The sequence below is a fragment of the Falco rusticolus genome, chromosome 2, assembly GCF_015220075.1.
Source record: "Falco rusticolus isolate bFalRus1 chromosome 2, bFalRus1.pri, whole genome shotgun sequence".
Lineage (NCBI taxonomy): Eukaryota > Metazoa > Chordata > Aves > Falconiformes > Falconidae > Falco > Falco rusticolus.
In genome coordinates, this window is record NC_051188.1 from 24095494 (window position 1) to 24113796 (window position 18303).

General features: G+C 42.6%; 1 protein-coding gene across 3 annotated transcripts in view; it reads left to right on the top strand.

Moving 5' to 3' along the window:
* Positions 1-5399: 5399 nt before the first annotated feature.
* Positions 5400-18303, top strand: part of B3GLCT (beta 3-glucosyltransferase) — a 69641-nt gene continuing 56737 nt past the window's right edge. The window contains exons 1-4 of one of the 3 annotated variants that reach the window (XM_037377033.1): positions 13010-13071; positions 14057-14115; positions 15636-15675; positions 16204-16286. In XM_037377033.1, coding sequence (XP_037232930.1) covers positions 16211-16286 — 76 coding nt within the window. In that variant the 5' untranslated portion in view covers positions 13010-13071; positions 14057-14115; positions 15636-15675; positions 16204-16210. Of the gene's footprint in view, positions 5633-13009; positions 13072-14056; positions 14116-15635; positions 15676-16203; positions 16287-18303 lie in introns of those variants that run through there. The other 2 variants (XM_037377032.1, XM_037377035.1) reach the window with 2 other exon arrangements.

The window sequence follows — 18303 nt, forward strand, 5'->3', positions numbered from 1 at the left end:
CTTGTCAATATCATATGGGATTAAATAATTTCAGTTAGTTTTGAACCTAGATAAATTTCTAATCAAATTATTTAATTTTAAAAGTAATCTTGTCAAGTAAAACTGGAGGCAACATTGAGCTTCCAAAAGTAGAAAAGGAAAACTTTATAACTGCACGTAGTCGAATGTTACAAAATATTAATACTAATTTAGGGATAGTAAGGTCCTTTCCACAGGACTCTTGACAGTCTGAATTCCTTCTCTGATATGGTAGTTAATTTTCAGGTAGACTGGATAATCTTGTAGTAGGATTTTTTTGACAGATCAGATATACTGTAGTTAGCACAAAGCCAAAGAAGAGGTAAAAGTTCAGGAGCACAGAAAAAGCCAACGTGGTGACTTTGCAGGGGGAATGAAGAGCTGTAGAGGACATCTGAGGATGTTCTAAGATCTCATCAGTGAAATTTAATGCCTGAACCAATATGGCAAGAAAAAAGAAGAATCAAATTCTGCAACTAAACTACAGTCCTGTGGGAAGGAGGGAGAGCCAAGTTATTAATTGAAGTGGAGGAAAAGAAGTGGGAAAGGTTTCAAGCAGCGCAGGGGGAAAGGAGGAAGAGAATTTGGTTCCTAGGTTCACCTTCCAAAGGATTCCAGATCCCATGCTTGCAGCTCTCCCACAGACCTGTTGATTTACTGCTAGTGTATGTTTTAAACCACAAATCTAAGAAGTAAGAACTTGATAAAGCTGCAGCTATAGCTTATATTCTTTATACTACCTGAATAATAAGCATAACCATTTTAGGTTTCCATCATGCTGTTTCTTTGAGATAATGCATTTCAGAAAGTAAGCCACACCTGGAATCTGGGAGTCTGGAGGCAACAGATTTTCAGTGATGCCTACGAGAATGATCTGATGTCAAGGTGTGGTCTGTGAGGGAGATTGAAACACTGACATCTAAGTGGCTGCTTTAAGGCCGCTGGAGATCTGTGTCAAGTTCCATGGTTTGATCATCTGTTTCTCATCCGTGCCTTAGTCTGTAATGCTTGAAAGATGTTGAAATACCTGTGTCCTCTGCCCTCCCCTGAGTGTATATACTCTGCCTCTTGGACAATCCTGTGATGAGATCCAGAAAATATGCTACATAAGCTATTTTCAGTGTTTCTGTCCCAGATGGCAGAGAGGAGCTGTTAAGCAGACATTATTTGCCCTATAGGAAAGGAATTGGTTTTGATCCATCTTTAAAATCTTCTTAGAATTTGTGACTGATCATTTCATGTCCAGTGTTTTTCCAGGTCCTTTCTAAAGAGCATATAATCTAGTAACAGCAGTTTCTGTTGTGAGAAATTGCTTGGTTGATCTCTGTCCCTGGGACTCTCTCCTACAGCCCCAGACCTGTCCTCTATAAAGCATTGATTCAATGCCCTAAAACTTATGCCAGGATGAAGTCCTCAAATTTTAATTAAGAGCAAGTGCTTCCCAGATGAATCCGGGAAGGAGAGAGATTAACTCAGACTACACTGTGGGCTACCACAGGGGTTGACTGGAGCACTGATCTCCCTCAGTAGTTTGGTTGTCAGGCTTAAAGCACGTGTGTGCTCCAACACTGCAGCTTTATAAATTCTTCTGAATAAGATGGGGCCAGTCCCAGGCCGAGTACCACTGACTGAGTCATGTCTACAGCACTCAGGGCTTTCCCTGCTACTGCAGATTTCTCCTGGGGAGAGCTATTTGGAGTGGTCCAAATGGGATGAGGGAGCGGTTAAGAGCTGAGCAAGGCAGACTATCAGAGCTCCCATGTTCAAGCTCACTGCCTCGCATTTGGCAAATGGAGATGTACTCCGAGGGTATTAGCTGGACATTGTGTTGTTAATGGATGGAACTATCATCGAATTACTGTCTTGAGTAGTCGAAAGCCAAGAAACTGTTTCCAGGTGCATGTTGTGATTCAAAAAGTAATTCTGTAACTCTGAACTCATTTGGATGGTTTTGCTGGTTTCCACAGGATTAGTCATAGCTTAAAGTTATGCTCCTGCTTACATCACTTGCTGTGTAGGACAGAGAGGTCAAACTGCAGCAGCCTGAGGGAGGAGCTTGCAACAGAACTCAACTCGTGATTAACAGGTCTGTCTCTGCTAAAAAGGCCTTTCTGCCCCATCCATTGAAAGAAACCATACAAGTACACTCATTCCTGGATTAGTTAAACATTTTTCAAATAGCTAATAAAACAAAGTAGTTCCAGTCTAGTTCTCTAACTCAGTAATTACTATTGTATCAATTCATAATTTCTTTCTTCCTCTGTATTATATAGGCCTTCTATAGGAACAGCAGACAGAGCCATTGGGGTATCCACAAATCTGTAAGAAAAAACAATCTCAGAAATTCTACATGCCTTATAATCCCACAATTTGTGATACAATACTAAGTGTTATTAACGAAAATGTCATAGCTTGGATGCAAAATTGCTGTAACATACATGCTATTATAAATATTTCAAAGGACATAGTAACTTACTTTATTATTCTAATTACTCTTTTTCCAGAAAGTCCAGGTTTACTTTTAATTCTGGAAAAACATGCTGATTTTTTGCTTTTTCTTCTAAAAAAAAAAAAATCTCACCTGTGATGAGCAATTAATTTGAAATTTTTGATTTTATTTAATATCTGTAAAAAAATCTTTCTAGGAAAAAAGAAATTTTATATGCATAACTTTATGTATCTGTTTCTGACAGGATTTCTTTATATTTGCAGGCCCCCTCTTGTTAACCTGAGAGGTGGGACAGCAACAGTGCTACATTTGTATTATTTATGAATGTAAGATGTATGTAATACTATAAGGAAAGGAAGCTTTGTGGTGTTCTGAACCTCTGTGTTCCTTACCAGAAAGCTGATTATTTTCATCCTTCCTGAGATGGAAATTCTCAGTGGGGTAGTTAAAACAGCAAACAAATACAGTCTGAGTTTGTATGTGGAGTAGAATTCAAGAAAAAAATTTACTTCCTCCCTTCTCATCCCAGCCCCAAATACAAGATTTAAAACACTTAAGTGCTATTTTTCTTAACAGTTGGAGAACATTAGATTTCATGGTCGAGTTCCATATTTCTAGGGAGGTTATTACAATGAACTTATTTGTGAGAAACCAAAACATTGACTACATCTCAGCAAAAGGTTGGGTAGGTTCCCCCCCCGCCTCCCCTTACTGACTTGCTGCATGAGGAAACATTTGAACATGCTATATCCTAATCATTCTGAAAGTGAAAAGTTATGTTTATCCCAGCTGTTGGCTTGATCTTTGTGATGTGAATACTTCCAGAAGCCAGCACAGAACAGAGAAATGGGAGAAAGGCAGGAAACGCTGCTGAAACTTGTAAAGAAAAAGAAGCAAATGCAGATATACATGTTAACCAGGAGGATTCGTGTCTTTTATGTTGTTATAGGTGGAGAAATGGTAGGATAACTTCACACCTCTTTTTTTTTTTTTTACTGGTAATGAGCATGCACATAGAATTAGAAAGAGAAATGTACTATGGAAGTCTCTAATTTGCATCAGAGTTGTTATTCTTGAGGCTAGTAACTTATTTATTGAATCAGAATGTCAGCAACAAGCAGTTGTTTTGTAAGGCAAATAATAAGCTGTGGCTGCTCACACTTGTGTCCCATTTTACCTCTCTCTTCAAGCCCCAGCAATATAAGGGGCAGTAGCAAATGCATGGAGTAAGTCTGTGTTCCCCAGTGAAGTCTGGCTAATATATTGCTATTGAGATAGTTTTAAAGGAAAGTGTGAAGTCTGCTACCAAGTTACAGTAATATAGATGTGCTTGCCTGAACTTGTGGCAAGAGTGAGTATTTATCACTGTGAAAAGATTTCCATTCATCTTCAAAATCACCTCTCTGGCATAGTTAAGGTACCATATTGATCTGTCAGGAAAAGAATGAAGTAGATCTAAGTGCTGAGAGTTTTGAGGAAAGGTCCAAGTGGGGACCCATGCTGTTGGCCTTGCTGGATTAAAAATATGGGAGGTTTATGGCTGACATGGACATTACACTGTTTGTCTCCAGTGAGATCAGTGCAAACTGAATGGTTGGGTTGGTAGGAGGGGTCTGTGTGGAAAGTATTTGATGGGAAAATGTGTACATGTAGACCTGACTGGAAATCATGTCTACACGTAGCCAGCGTGAAAGGAATTGTTACCTAGGGGCACCAGCTGTTCTGCGCAAAGTCGTCTTTAAGGGCAAAAAGGAAACATGCCTGATATGTTAGTAAAGCCAAGAGTTTCTTGTTGCTATAGTTGAAATGTGAAGAATCTAATAGTAATTATTACAGATCTAATTGCTACAGAAAAAGAAAGAGTGACAGTGCAGTGAAAATTCTATACACACTGCTGGGTTTCTGCTCCTTTTCCTGCTCACCCTTCTGTGGCTCCTCTGGCTCTGAAGGTTGGCAGTTTCATTCCGGGGTGTGCGTGGGGGTCACAGCAAGTTGTCAGCACGTGGAGTGCTTCGCTGAGACAAATCTGACATTCATGTGCATGGTTTCTTCTTCCTTGCTCCAGGATCCACACAGGACCATTTTTATTTTGCTAACAAGGTGTTACACTCCTGATCTTTGTCTGCAGCTCTGTTACATCCAGGTTTACGGTCTATATCGTGACGTTTGTGCATGTTCGATACTACTTCGTTGTTCCCTGTGTTATCCCTAAAACCAGTTTTGGGTGGCTCCAGGTGTGCATTTCTTTAACCACCATGGGCATGTTGTCAGTAGCTGTGGGGTCTGGGGTCCCAGGGTGGGCCCCGCTCGTGTCGCACGGCTGTGCATCCTGCTGTGCCCCACGCCGCCGCTCCTGGGTACACAGGCAGGTACAAAATGGCTGTCTGGAGGTGTAACATGCTCTTTTGGGGTGACGGTTTGTGAAGGTTGTTGTAGAGACCAGCTAGGCCACTCGTCATGGCAGACCAGGTTCCTGTCAACAGTGCCAGGTATCGTTTGACAACATTTAAGTTTATTTGTGAGAAGGATGATGTTAATAACCAAAAAACCCTCTTTTGTCCGAACTGGATGACGGAGAAGCCTTGTTGGAGGACTTTCTGTGGAGGCAGTAATTGAGCGTTAAGAATTAAAGCCATTATTGGTTTTGGAAAGAGGTGCTGGACGATCAGTAACGTTACGGATTGTTGTGGGTTGGATATGTAGCCCATAAGCACACCTTGGGATGGGGGAGCTCCGGGCGCCCCCGGGAGCTGGCGGCCCGGCCCGGGGGTCCGCAGAGCGGCTGCCCGGCGGCGGGGGGCCGAGGCCGGCGGTAGGCGCGGGGCCGCAGCGCGCCGCCTCTCCCGCAGCTGCCCGCCAGAGGGCGCCGCGGCCCCCGCTCCGCCCCCCCCCCGCTCCCGGCGCTGGCGCCCGGTCCTGCCGGGCCCCGGCGGGGGGCAGGGAAGGGGCGGGCTGGCGGCACCGCCGCCACCAGCCGGAGGCCGCTCGCCCGCGCTCCTGCGGCAGAGGCGGGCAGCCGGGCGCACCGTGTCTCTCTCCTCCTTCCCCCGCCGTGCGGCTCGGCGGCCCTTCCCAAGATGTCTCGGGAGCCCGACTGCAGGCGCTGGCTTCTTGTCGCTGCGTGCGCCCACCTCCTCTTCCTTCTCCCGCCGCTCCGCACCCGGGGTGAGTGGCCGGGGGCCGGGCCGGGCCGCCATGGCGAGGTGAAGGGAGGAGACCCGGGACGCTCGGCCCCTCCGCGGAGGCGGTGAGGGGGAGGAGGGCACGGGACAGAGCCGGGCAGCCTGGCGGGGGGGCTGCCGGCGCTCCCTCGCCCCTCCGTCCCGCCACGAGAGGGGAAGCGGGCGGGGAGGCGGGAGGTGCCCCTTCCCCCGAAGTTTGTTGGTGAGCCGGGCTGGGGCGCGGGCGGGCGGCGCGGGCTCCCCTCAGCGGCCCCGGCGCCGAGCTGCCGGGCACGGGCAGCGCCGGGACCCTTCCCCGCCCCGCGGCGGTGTGAGGCGGCGGGGGATGGCCCTGTGCCCGGGGCGGGGGGCGGCCCTGGCGGCGGGGGCACCGCTCGGGGCCAGCACCCCCCAGTCACACGGCGAGCTGAACCCGCCGCGGAGCCACTCGTGCTCGCGTTTGAAACGGCGCCTTACCGACTGGGTTGCCGGGGGGAGGTGGAAAGGGAACGCCGCCTAGTTAAAATGTCAGCGTAGTGAAAAGAAAATCACTGCATTTTAGAGGCGTTTTTAATGTGTCTGGTCAGGTGGGAGAAGGTTAAAAGAGAGGGGTTAGTAGCGTGTCAGCAGTTAGGTCAGGACAGGCTCTTGGAGTTAGCAGCTGTTGCCGTGAGTGTAAGAGAGGGAAATAAACGTTTACATCTGTTCTGTTTCTCATTATTTCTGTTCCTGAATGTTTCCGTCTCTCTCGGCATAGGCTTGTCAGGGTTGGATTTGATTCTCTTCCACTACGATGACTTGCGGATCAAAATCCTGCAGGGGAAACCTGTACAAATACACCCTGTGTTCAGCAAAGTAAAACTGTGATACCATGATTTTTCTCTTGTAAAACACTTTTCCTTTCACCTACGCAGCGTGGTCTTTGGAGGAGTCCATTGCTCTTCCTAAAGCAGCATTTCATTCTTCCCGGGATGAGTAGTTCTGCTCCAGTGCTTCAGCAAGGTACTGTAGCACTTGTAACCTTGAACAGATTGCAATCGCAGTCAGAGAACAGCAGCATCAGTTTTCCCCGTGTGTATGTCTGTTTCTTGGACATACATGCAAACGCGCAGGTAGAACGCAGAAATGGAAAAGCTTGGGTTCTTGCTTGTGCGGTTACCTCTTGTTTAGTAGGTTTCGATTAGTGCTTGTATAGAATTTGTTCACCTGAAGCTTCTTGCAGTATCGTGACTTCCTTGAAGTTTTTAAAATATCCTTTTATATAGAAGGCCTTTCTTTCCTAAATACTCTATGCTTTTGAGAGGGCCAGGATAATAAGTTTGCAGAACAATCAGCTTTGCTCTTGAAAAACCAAAATAATTTGTATTGCGTCTCACAGAAGAAAACAGCTTGTCTGTTGGTAGTTAAGTCGTTCCATGAATTCCAGCTTGCAGGTGGCTGCTTGCTGAATGGGAAAAAGTATTCAGACGATTTTGTTTGGTCTGACTTATAGACAATCAGAAGGGTAATGATGATGCATTTTCTTCTACTGTTTTTCTTTGCTTGCCTTTTATGAAGACACTGGTGTGCACAGCACTGAGACATTTCCGTGGCTCACAGTGGCGATTTCAGCAGCCTTCTTCCCATATATGCCAGCAGTGTAAAGAAATTAAATGAGTTGCTTTTGTTTTTTTATGAAAAGCTTCAGATGCTGGAAATTTACTTGCATCGCCCTCTCCTCTTCCTCTTCCCTTTTGCTCTCTCCCCATTTTGGGCTGATAAATCTGTAAGTCTTCATTGTTACCTGGCTAGACCACGGTCTTTGATAATGAAAATGTAGCAACAATGAAGAAATGTTATAAAAGCTTGCATATGAATACATGAAACTAATTCATTTTGCTTGCTAGTGCTCCCAGGCTGTCTTATTGTGGAAGATCCCGTCTCTCTGACTGACAGTGTCAGTGCAGATTTTCTCTGGAAACATGTCAATCCATAGAATCTTATGTTCTTTGAAAACTTGGGAGGGGGAGGAAACCCAACCAAAACAAAAATAGGCTTTTCATTAAATTATGGTTAGAAGCATAAAGCAATTCTATTTTAAATGCTTTGTCTACTGTTTACAACATAATGGCTTTTGTTATTTGAAGTGGTTATTACTAGTCATGGTTTTGCCTTATGTAAGTCATAGAATTGTAACTTTTTTGTAGCTCATTTAAACTGACCCACAGCCTGGTGAGGTGATTGGAATGACTCTGGGTCAGTCAGCCTTGAATCAGACTGTAAAAGAGGAAGATAACAGAAGTGTTGCCTTCCTATTTCAATTGGTTTTTTCTGTGAAAGCAAAAGAACGGACTCAGTTTTTAATGTCCTTTGCACTTAAAGGACATGTAATTGTAAATGTTCAGAAGTTGTTTACAGTAGAAAGGGTAGTACTGAAGAAAGGATTACTTCTACATTTATAATTTTGTACTATATCATTAAATATATTTATACAGTATATTGTGGTTTAATATTACAGTATTTACGTCCATTTTCCTAATAGTTTGTTGGCACATATTTCTGCAGTGCAGCTGCTGAACAATGAGAATAAATGATTGAATTTTACTTTCTAGCGATGTAAGCAAGTCTATTTACTCACCAGAATTTTAATGGAAAGAATGGAACACTTGAGAAAAATAAATAGGAATTGAAGCTGCTTATATTACATTTTCTGATTAAATTTCCAGGTTTTGAATGGCTCCAAATACAGTCTAGCTTTTTCAGTGGATTTTAGTCCTGCTTTCAAAAGAAATAAAGATAAGATCGTTGAAAATAATGAGCTTTAAAAGTCTTTCTAACATTTCATTCGTTTTCTTATCCTCAGTTCTTGAGCATTTAGCAGAATGAGGGGAGGATTGGCAATTGACGCATTCAGCTTCTGTGTGCTTGTGCCAAATGATGTGAATAGCTGTGTGTTAAGAATCTTCAAAGTACACAAGGCATTAAAAAATGAAGTGACCAATACAAAATTACAGGTTGCATTTAAGACAGCACCTTGCTGGGTTTTTTTTCCTTTTTTTTTTAGGTAGTTTTGTTTGTGAGAAATCATACAGTTAATCACCCTAGCCTTTTTGTTTAGTGTGGTGCCTACCAGCTAGTAAGTTTCTTCTTGCAATGTATTTTCTCTGTGCTCTTTGGCAAGTCAGTGGCCCACCTGAGATGTGCTTGCATTGCATCAAAACTCAAAGGGACTAGAAGAGATCCTGGGTTAGCAAAGGTACTTCGAGCTCCAGAGACTGATGTGTGTCTTTGAGAGTTCTCTATGGAAAAAAATCTGTTGCAGTTGTCTGAATTGGTAATGATGTTTGGACATGAAAAGTTACTGTCCTGTTATGGTAGCATCTGATAGCTCCCAGACACAAGTCATCCTTTGTGTGCGTGTATTTTACATGCAACAAAAAGATTTCCTTGCCACAGAGAGTTTACAGTTTCTACCTGTGTTTGTATAACTGATCTGGTCATGAGTGAGTTAGAATTTTTCTGTTTGTGCCACGTCCACTCCTGGGCACACCTTTTTCAGAAACCTCTTGGGAGTGAATTGCGGGTGGTTGACTTAATCTTAGAGATGTCCACTTGTGCCCAGGCATTGTATTTCCTACCTCCCCTGGGGCCCCTTTGTTGGTAAGTTGTATGGCAGCTAGATATACCGCGTTCTTTTCGTGCCACCCTTTTCCCAGTAAATCCCTAGAAAAGGATATTTATTTCCAGGCTGAGAGATCAGGTTTCTTAGCCAGAAGAGTCTTGGCCATACGTTAGTAAGACTTTAGCTTACCCCACCAGTGCATCCCAGTTTACTTCTGAAGACTTCTTTACTGCTATCAAATTATGCATGCATAACAGATTTGCTACTAAGGTAATAGAGGGGCCATGGCATGGTTGTTGCTAAAATAAATTCGTACAGTCTGTCTGAGTGAAAAGCTGGGTTACTGCTGGGTGAAGACTCTTGAGGCTTTTGTTTTCAGTGTCTTCAGGGGTCTGCTGGTTTGTTCAGCGAATGTTTCTTCAGTAGTTTAAAAATAGTATGAACGGCTCTTATCATTAAAATGTATTAGCTGGAAGGAGTCTTCCTGGAATATTTAATGTAAAAGATACAGAGTCATTTGAATATGTTTATTTGTTGCAAAAGACGGGGAGGCTGCATGTCTGAAATCGCTGGGAGAGAGAGTAATGGTATATAGAGAGACTTGAGCATTCCTCACAGATACTGGCTTGTTTAATAAACAATATGTGTGAGTGTTGAAGTTGTACTGTATGTCAGGGTAGCTGCAACAGAAGTCACTTTTAGCCAGGTGTAATCGGTCTACCACTGTCCTCAACAGTACAGGAAGATTGATATGAGAGACCAGGAGAGCTGGTTGATTTTCAAAGCTCACCTCCTACAAGTTCAAGAATGGTCCATCCCCACATGCAGGAAGGCAAGCAAAGATGGCAGGAGGCCCACATGCATGAACAAGGAGCTCCTGACAAAACTCAGACATCAAAAGGAAGCACACAAGAGATGGAAACAGGGTCAGCTTACCCCAAGAGTAATATGGAGATGCTGTCTGAGAGTGCAAGTATGCTGTTAGGAAAGCCAGAGCCCACCTGGCATTGAATCTGGTGAGGGATTCAACTTGAGAAAGGCAAGAAAAAGGGCTTCTACAGGTGCATCAGCAGCAAAAGGGAGATTAGGGAAAATGTGGGCCTGCTTCTGAGTGAGGCGAGGGACTTGTTAGAAGAAGGGTGTGGAAGAGCATGAGGAACCAAAACCTTCTTTTCCTTGGTCTGTACTGGTAAGAGCCACCTTCAGCAATCCCAGGCCCCTGAAAATTATGGGAAGGCCTGGAGCAAGGAAGACTTACTTTCACTGGAGCAGGACCAGTTTAGGGAACATTGAAATAAACCGGACGTATGGGAGTCCTCAGGACCTGACAGGAGGCACCCACAAGTGCTGATGGAGTTTAACAATGCCAATGCAAGGTGGCTCTTGATAATCTTTGAAAGTCATGTTGACTGGGGGAGATTCCTGAAGACTAGAAGAGAGCAAATGTCACCTCTGCCTTCAGGGAAGGCAAGGAGGACAATCTGGAGAAACCAGAGGTTGGCCAGTATCACTTCAGTCCCTGGGAAGGTGGTGGAGCAAAATAATCCTGGATACCGTTGCCAAACAAGGAAGGACAAGACAAGCATATGGAGGACAAGAAGGTGATAGGGAGAAGTCAGCACGTTTATATGAAGTGGCAGTCATGCTTGGCCAACCCAAAAGACTTCTGTGATGACTGCCTTCATGAATGTGGGAAAGGCAGTGGATGGTGTTTGTCTCAGTTTTAGCAAGAGTTCAGTACTGTGTCCTATAACGTCATACACAAACTGATGAAGTATGGGCTAGATATGTGGGCAGTGCGATAGAAAACTGTCTGACTTGCTGGGCTCACGGCCTCTGATCAGTAGCATGGTACACTCCAGGGCTTGGTAATGACTCCAGCCTTTTCATTAGTGACCTGGACAACGGGACAAAGTGCACCATCAGCAAGTTTGCATAGGATACAAAATGGGTAGGTGGGGTTGATGCACCAGCTGGTTGTGCTGCTATTCAGAGGGACCTCAGTGGGCTGGAGAAATGGGAAACTTGGAAAACAAAGTTCAGCACAGGGAAGTGCCAGGTTCTGCCCCTGGCAAGGAGTCGCCCCAAGCACCAGTGCACACTAGGGGCACACTGTCTGGAAAGCAGCTTTGCAGAGAAGGACCTGAGGGTCCTCTTGGGCAGCAATCTGACCATGAACCGGCAAAGATGGCCAGCAGCCTGCTGGGTTGCATTAGTAAGAGTGTTGTCAGTAGGTCAAGAAAGGTGATCCTCTCTGCTTGACACTGGTGAGACACACGTGGGGTGTTGTGTCCAGTTCTGGGCTCCCCCGTGCAAGAGAGACATGGGCATACTGGAGTGAGCCCAGCAAAGGACCCATGAGGATTATTAATAGATGGGAGCACTTGACATACAAGGAGAGGCTGAGGGAGCTGGGCCTGGAGAAGTAAAGGTTCAGGGAGGATCTTACCAGCACGTGTAAATAAATACCTGTTGGGGAGCAGTAAAGAGCACAGAGCCAGACTTTTCTCTGTGGTGCCTAATGACAGGATAGGGGACCATGGGCAAAAATTTAAATACATTTAAATGTAAGAATTTATTTCTTTTTTTTACTCTTAGAAGTGATGGAATACTGGAAGAGGTTGCTTGGAGAGTTTGTAGAGTTTCTGTACTAGAAAGTACTCAAAACTTGACAAGGTTGTGAGCATCCTGCTCTGGGAAGGATGTTCAAGTAGTTGATTTTCAGGTATCCTTTCCAACCTCAACGATTCTGTGGTATTGTAATGAAGATGAAGCAGGTTTTTAAAATAATTCTCCAAAGAGCTTTATCTGTGTTCTTAAAGGCATGGCATGAAATAGTTCTTTTTTTCCCAGACTGTCTCAGTATTGTCTGATTTGTTTCAAGGATCATGTGCATTAACATTTTATAAATCTCAGAAGCAGCGTGGCACGTGTCATTGAATGCTACAGTGAGAGAGGCAGCATCTCTTGTCACTCAAAGTTGTGTCAGGTCTTGTGTGCTCTTTCTCAGTTGCGTATTAGAAAGTGAAAGTAATGAAAATTCTGCTTGCATTCAGTTTTGCAAATAAGCAGAATGTATGAAGCGATACTTCTTCGGGTTAATAAATACATTTTGTGGGATAAGGGTGTTTTGTGTTGATCTTGTAATTAGGATCATGTCAAGTAGAAGAGGATCTGGTTTGTGTTGGGGAAGCTATTCCTTATCTGGAGCTGTACGTACTGTTACGTTGGGAGAGAAGGAGGAAAACAATCAGAACAAGCTGTCAACAAGGGATGTAATGGGCAGATTGAGGTGTTCTCTGTGCACTTTCGAACTAGAAGTGCAGAACATTTTACTTGAGGATAACACTGGGGGGAACACTCCTACTTGTACTGTGTTTTCTTCTTCCTGGCTAAATGCCTTGTTGAAATGTAGCTATGGTCAGTCAGCCTGAGTCTACAGTGTTAGAATGATATTGAGATGTCTTCATTTAGTGGTGTGATTTGAGGTTCAAGTTAGTCAGGACCTGAGGTGTCATTGTCAGCTGATGAAATTGGGTCTCTGGTTGAAAGAACATAGGAGTATAGGTAATCAGAGATGGAGCACCACAGGCTTTGGACAGTCTTATCTTGCTTTCCCACTTTCCAGGTTTCTAATGTGTCAAAGGAATAGACAGTTGCTAGCAATCACTTTGAAATCAATTTCAAGCAGTAAATGGCTTTTTTTTTTCTTTTGCTGCAGAACTTTGTCGAGTACAAAAATGAGCTCCTATAATATCAAGAGTCTGCTTTTTCTTTCAGCTTTTGCTGTAACTGTAGTTCCTGAAGGTGCAGAAGATAAGACTGAACTACCAGTGCTGCAGGTAATAAATTTTAATTGCCAAAGCAGGAACATTTTACAGACATTATAAAATCATCTAGAAGAGACCAGAGCAGAAAGTCTAACATCTGTGACATGGATTTTGATCATTGACTTCAGTGGTACTAAATGTCATATGATGTCTTTCTGTTCTGTGTGGCATATGAGACACCTTTAATGGGACACAAGTTACATATAGCACTATTCTTCTAGTATTACTAGGATCTCAGTTTATCCTAGGGATGCTTAGACTCATTAGAATAAACTTATACTTAGCATTTCTGATTTCTTTCTTATGCTGGATTTTTTAGTACATTGACATTTGCATTAAGTGAATTAGTTTTTTGGGGTTTTGTTGTGGAACAAAATTGTAATTTAGAAAACAGTTTATTTTCTTTTTTCCACTATTAGCTGAAGAGTGCATTAAAAACTTACAGTAATAAAAACTTGGTGATTTTGCGTAGCTTCTACAAGTTTATAGTGTTACTGCTTTGAGAACAGTTTTTGAATATGTAAGATTTATTAGTTCAGAGACAATTTTCCTTTCCTCTTGTTTTTTTTTAAATATACAATATATGAAGAGGGAAATGGCTGCCTCTCTGCTAAATTAGCATTACTACGTATTGCTACCCTAGTCACGGCTCAAGTAAAGCTTGCAAATGAAATTTCAAATTAACAGATTAGAAGAACGAATGGTCAGAGCTAGCCCTACCCTTAAACAGTGTAAGGAATGTTAGGTACATATGCATGTATGTCCTTCAACCGACTTCCATCTACCCTTTTTATTTATATGTATATATTTGTAACAGGTATTTGTGTATGTATAAAAGAGATTTAAGGGGGGAAATAAAATGTACTACAAGGAATCAAGAAATAGAATCTAGAACTGCCATTTAGATCTAGCGATCTCACAGTAAATGCAATAGAAGTATGGTCAGAGATACCTGTCTCTAATTTTTTGGATTTTATGATGATTGCTATATCTACAGTAATGAAAAAGATCCCTGTTACAAACTGCTGATCTGCTGCAGTGTATCTGGGAGACTAGGTAATGTCATTCTGTTTTCATTACTTCTAAGTTTCTCTTTGTCAAATTCCATTATTTTCTCAATCTAGTTGTTTAACATATATCCTTTATAAGAATGATAAATTTATGAAGGCTTCCTACTATTTTAGAGTTCAAAACCTTCTCTCAGATTGTCAGGGGTGCCTCCTATAATTCTTCAGGCCAAAATCCCTTTTTTCTCACCTTTTTTTGTTTTTTTTTTTTTTTACATTAACAGGCACATAATGGGCAACAAGTGTTTTGTTTTTTGTTTTAATCAAGGTAATTGTAAAATATGGCTTGTTCATCATACTGTGTACCACAAATCATACCTTTTTGTTTATATAAAAAATTAGTCTTAACATGTTGTTTATGATATACGTTAATTTAAAAGGTGGTATTATGCTGTGAGATGGCAGTGCTGTGTATAGTCATAAAAATAAGTTAGTCTTATAAGGATTTTTGTAAACTTTATTAACCCAGCAAAACAGGGTCATAAGCCTAGATGCAATGGCTAACAAGAAGTTGGAGCTTATGCATTTCAGTGTAAAAGTCAGACCTAGATGGAGGAAGAGATCATCTGATGCAAGTAGGACTAAAAGGATTAGATGTATGTGATTTAAAAAAAAAAAGGAGGGGGGGGCGGGCGTGGGTGGGAGAAGGGGGAATGTGTTTACAAATAGGAATTAATTCAAAAGGGAAGGAAAACTATATATGAGCTTATTGCCAAGGAATGCCTTGTATGGCATTTCTATCTGAAGGTCTTAAAACTCTTGACCCAAGATAAATACTACAACATTCTTATGCAATTAGTAAATATGATCTTGATTTTATATGTGGAGAAACAAAGCACTAGGTGCTGTTACCAGGGAGAAATTGTGCAATAAGCAAAGGCTCTGTTTTCCTTCCTATTTTTATAGGAAGTGCAGAACTCTTTCTCCAGTCCTATCTCTTTACCAGTCAGCAGTTCTTAAACATCTTTCTGCCTAGCCTCTGTTATTTAGAAGCAATTTAATATCCTCCTGAGATATTTTTGTGTGTGTGTTTTGGTTGCCTCGTTAACGATGCAAATGCAATGTCACTGTTGTCTGTTCCTCAGAACTTTGTTAAAATTCCATCACAAATATATGTGATACCTGAGTAAATCCCAGTGAAGTCATCTTATGTACAACACCCTTTTCATATTTGTTTGTCTTCATATAAATTGCTTTTGAATCTTACTTTAAGAATTGTGTTTCGATAGATGCTTGATAGTGGATCAAATGAGTAAGATTGTGTTGGGTTTTGCATTTTTTTCCTTTTTATTCATTTACTGTATTGTCTAAGTAATAGTATGCAAACATGTAGGATACCTGTTCCAGTTTTTAATGATGAAAAACTTTTACATTAGTTTTTTCATTTGTTGAGTTAAAACCTCTATTCATTAACACTCTGATGAATGCTTTGAGTACCTCTGTGTGTGTCTATAGAAATATTTGCGTTTTTATGTGTATCCTTATTTTGCTTTTTCTCCTTTCTTCTAGAAGTCTGAAAAAAGCAGAACAATTAGTAAAATAAGCAGAGGTAAGAACTGTATGGTCTGTATTTGTTTTCACTTGTGGCTCCCTTTTTAGTATAAATAAAACATGGTTATGCTTTGAGAAGTGACTGTATGAACAGTGCCTAAATGCTCAGCAGCATTGTTAGTTAATTGGTGATTCACAGATACTTTGTATTTTGTTTCTTTGCTCATGTAGTCTGGTCAGACAGAAGCTTGATTTTTTTCCTTGTATTTGCAATTCTTGTATTTAATTGTTTTTCTGAAAATGTGCACTTGCACTGTGAAACTGATGCATTGCTTTTTGTAGTACACAATATTTTAAAATGAGATTTCGTGATACTTTGTAGTTGTTATTGCAAAAATTTAACATGAAACTGAATTTTACCATGCTGCTAGGATCTCAAGGTACTTGTAATAACAACTAGGATTATTATAAATTACTTGTAACAACTTGTAATAACTTCATAATATCTAGAACCAAGTATTTAAGAAACATTTCAAATGTTAATAGGATACTGAGTGATAAAATGTTTTTTTACTTGACATGTGAGATAAATTATGAGAAGAAAAATTCTGCAAGCTTCTGCCTTTCCTGAAACAAGTTTGATGTCATTCCAGCAAAAAGTTTCCACACGTGAGATAAGGACTGTAGCCTGGTGCTGCCTCTGCTATACTATAGTAGTTCAATACTTAAAAGTACCTACTTTTCACTCTTATAGATGCTGAGCACTTGGGTCTGTTTGTTCTGAAAAGAGCTAGCTTAAACATGTCTTTGTTGCAGCAGTTTCTGAGTAGTTGTCAGTTCATTCTGACATCAAAGCTGAACACTGGGAAGACTTAGCATGCTTCTAGTACGGTTGCTAACAGAACTCTGAATGGAGCTGAGAAGATATGGGTTTTGCTTGTTGGGGTTTTTTTGGACTTAGTTGAAGGCTTTGTTCCTAACAGAGATAACCACCTTTGTGGAAAACAATCAAGTCCCTTGTCCCATTTATCCCCCATTTTACCCTTGAAGGGTCAGCACCTGTCTATAGAAACTTTATTACTCTGTTTCCCTGTTCACCTGTCCTTATCTGGTGTTACAGGCCATCTCCTCTTGGTGTTCTTTCATCTCTTTCTGTGCAATCTCATAGCATAGCCAGGTGCTGGTTGCTGCTTTTATTGCTCTTAGCAAATGTGCTGTGTATCACTTCACAAAACACCCATGGAGGCATTGATAGAAATTTTTTTTGGCTTTGGACAGTGCTCAGTTTTCATAAGTTTTAATATAATCTCACTACTTAGGAAAGTTACATTTAGGAACATTGCAATGGTATGTTAATGATGTAACTACCATCTGTCATCTATTGTTTGATTCAGCAGGAAATCGCTTTAAAACGGACAAACAAAAGTGTTTTATGCTGCAGGTAGCAAAATTTAGGAACTTGCTGCCACAGGAAGCTGTGGAAGCAGACCATACCAGCAGTTTCAGGAGAGAACAGGTCCATGAATATATGGTAAGAAAAATAGTCAGCAATGTAACTTCTGGCATTTCCTAATATAGTTGTTAATGCTGTTAATAGTATGAGGAGCATTGTGAAGGTCTTGTGGTGTCCCTAAGTAGTGTTTCCTATTCCCGCTGTTCAAGACAATATACTGGACTAGGTGGAGCATTGGTCTGATGTAATACATCATTTCTTGTATTCTTTATCTTTTTTTTTAAAGACTCTGCCTGTCCTTAAGAAAGACTTTTTTTTTTTTCTTTCTGTATAATGATTTAGGTTGGAAAGGACCTTTGAGATGATCAAGTCCAACTGTTAACCCAGGACTACCAAGTCCATCACTAAACCATGTCTCTAAGCACTGTATTTACGTGTTTTTTAAATGCCTCCAGGGATGGTGAGTCAACCACCTCTCTGGGCAGCCTGTTCCAATGCTTGACCACCCTTTCCGTGAATAAATTTTTCCTAATATTCTATCTAAACCTCCCCTGGTGCAACTTGAGGCCATTTCCTCTTGTCCTGTTGCCTGTTATCTGGGCGAAGAGACCAACACCCACCTGCCTTTCTGGTAGTTGTAGAGTAGTAAGATCCCCTCTGAGCCTCCTCCTCTCCAGATAAAACCATGTCAGTTCCCTTAGCTGCTCCTCATCAGACTTGTGCCCCAGCCCCGCTGCCCTTCCCTGGACACGCTCCAGCCCCTCAACGTCCCTCCTGCAGCGAGGGGCCCGACACTGAACCCAGGGTTCGAGGTGCGGCCTCACCAGTGCCCAGTCCAGGGGGCGGTCACTGCCCTGGCCCTGCTGGCCACACTGTTTCTGACACCAGCCAGGACGCTGCTGGCCCCTTGGCCACCTGGGCACACTGGGGGCTCATGCCCAGCCGGCTGTCAGCCAGCACCCCCAGGCCCTTTCCCACCGGGCAGTTCCCAGCCCCCTGCCCCAGCCTGTAGCGCTGCCTGGGGCTGGTGCGACCCACGGGCAGGGCCCGGCACTGAGCCTGGTTGAACCTCACACCACTGGCCTCGGCCCATCGGCCCAGCCTGCCCAGACCCCTCTGCAGAGCCTCCTGCCCTCCTGCAGATCCTGTCCCCCAACTTGGTGTCGTCTGCCAGCTTTCTGAGGGCGCACTCGATCCTCTCATCTAGATCATTGATAAAGAGATTGAATGGAA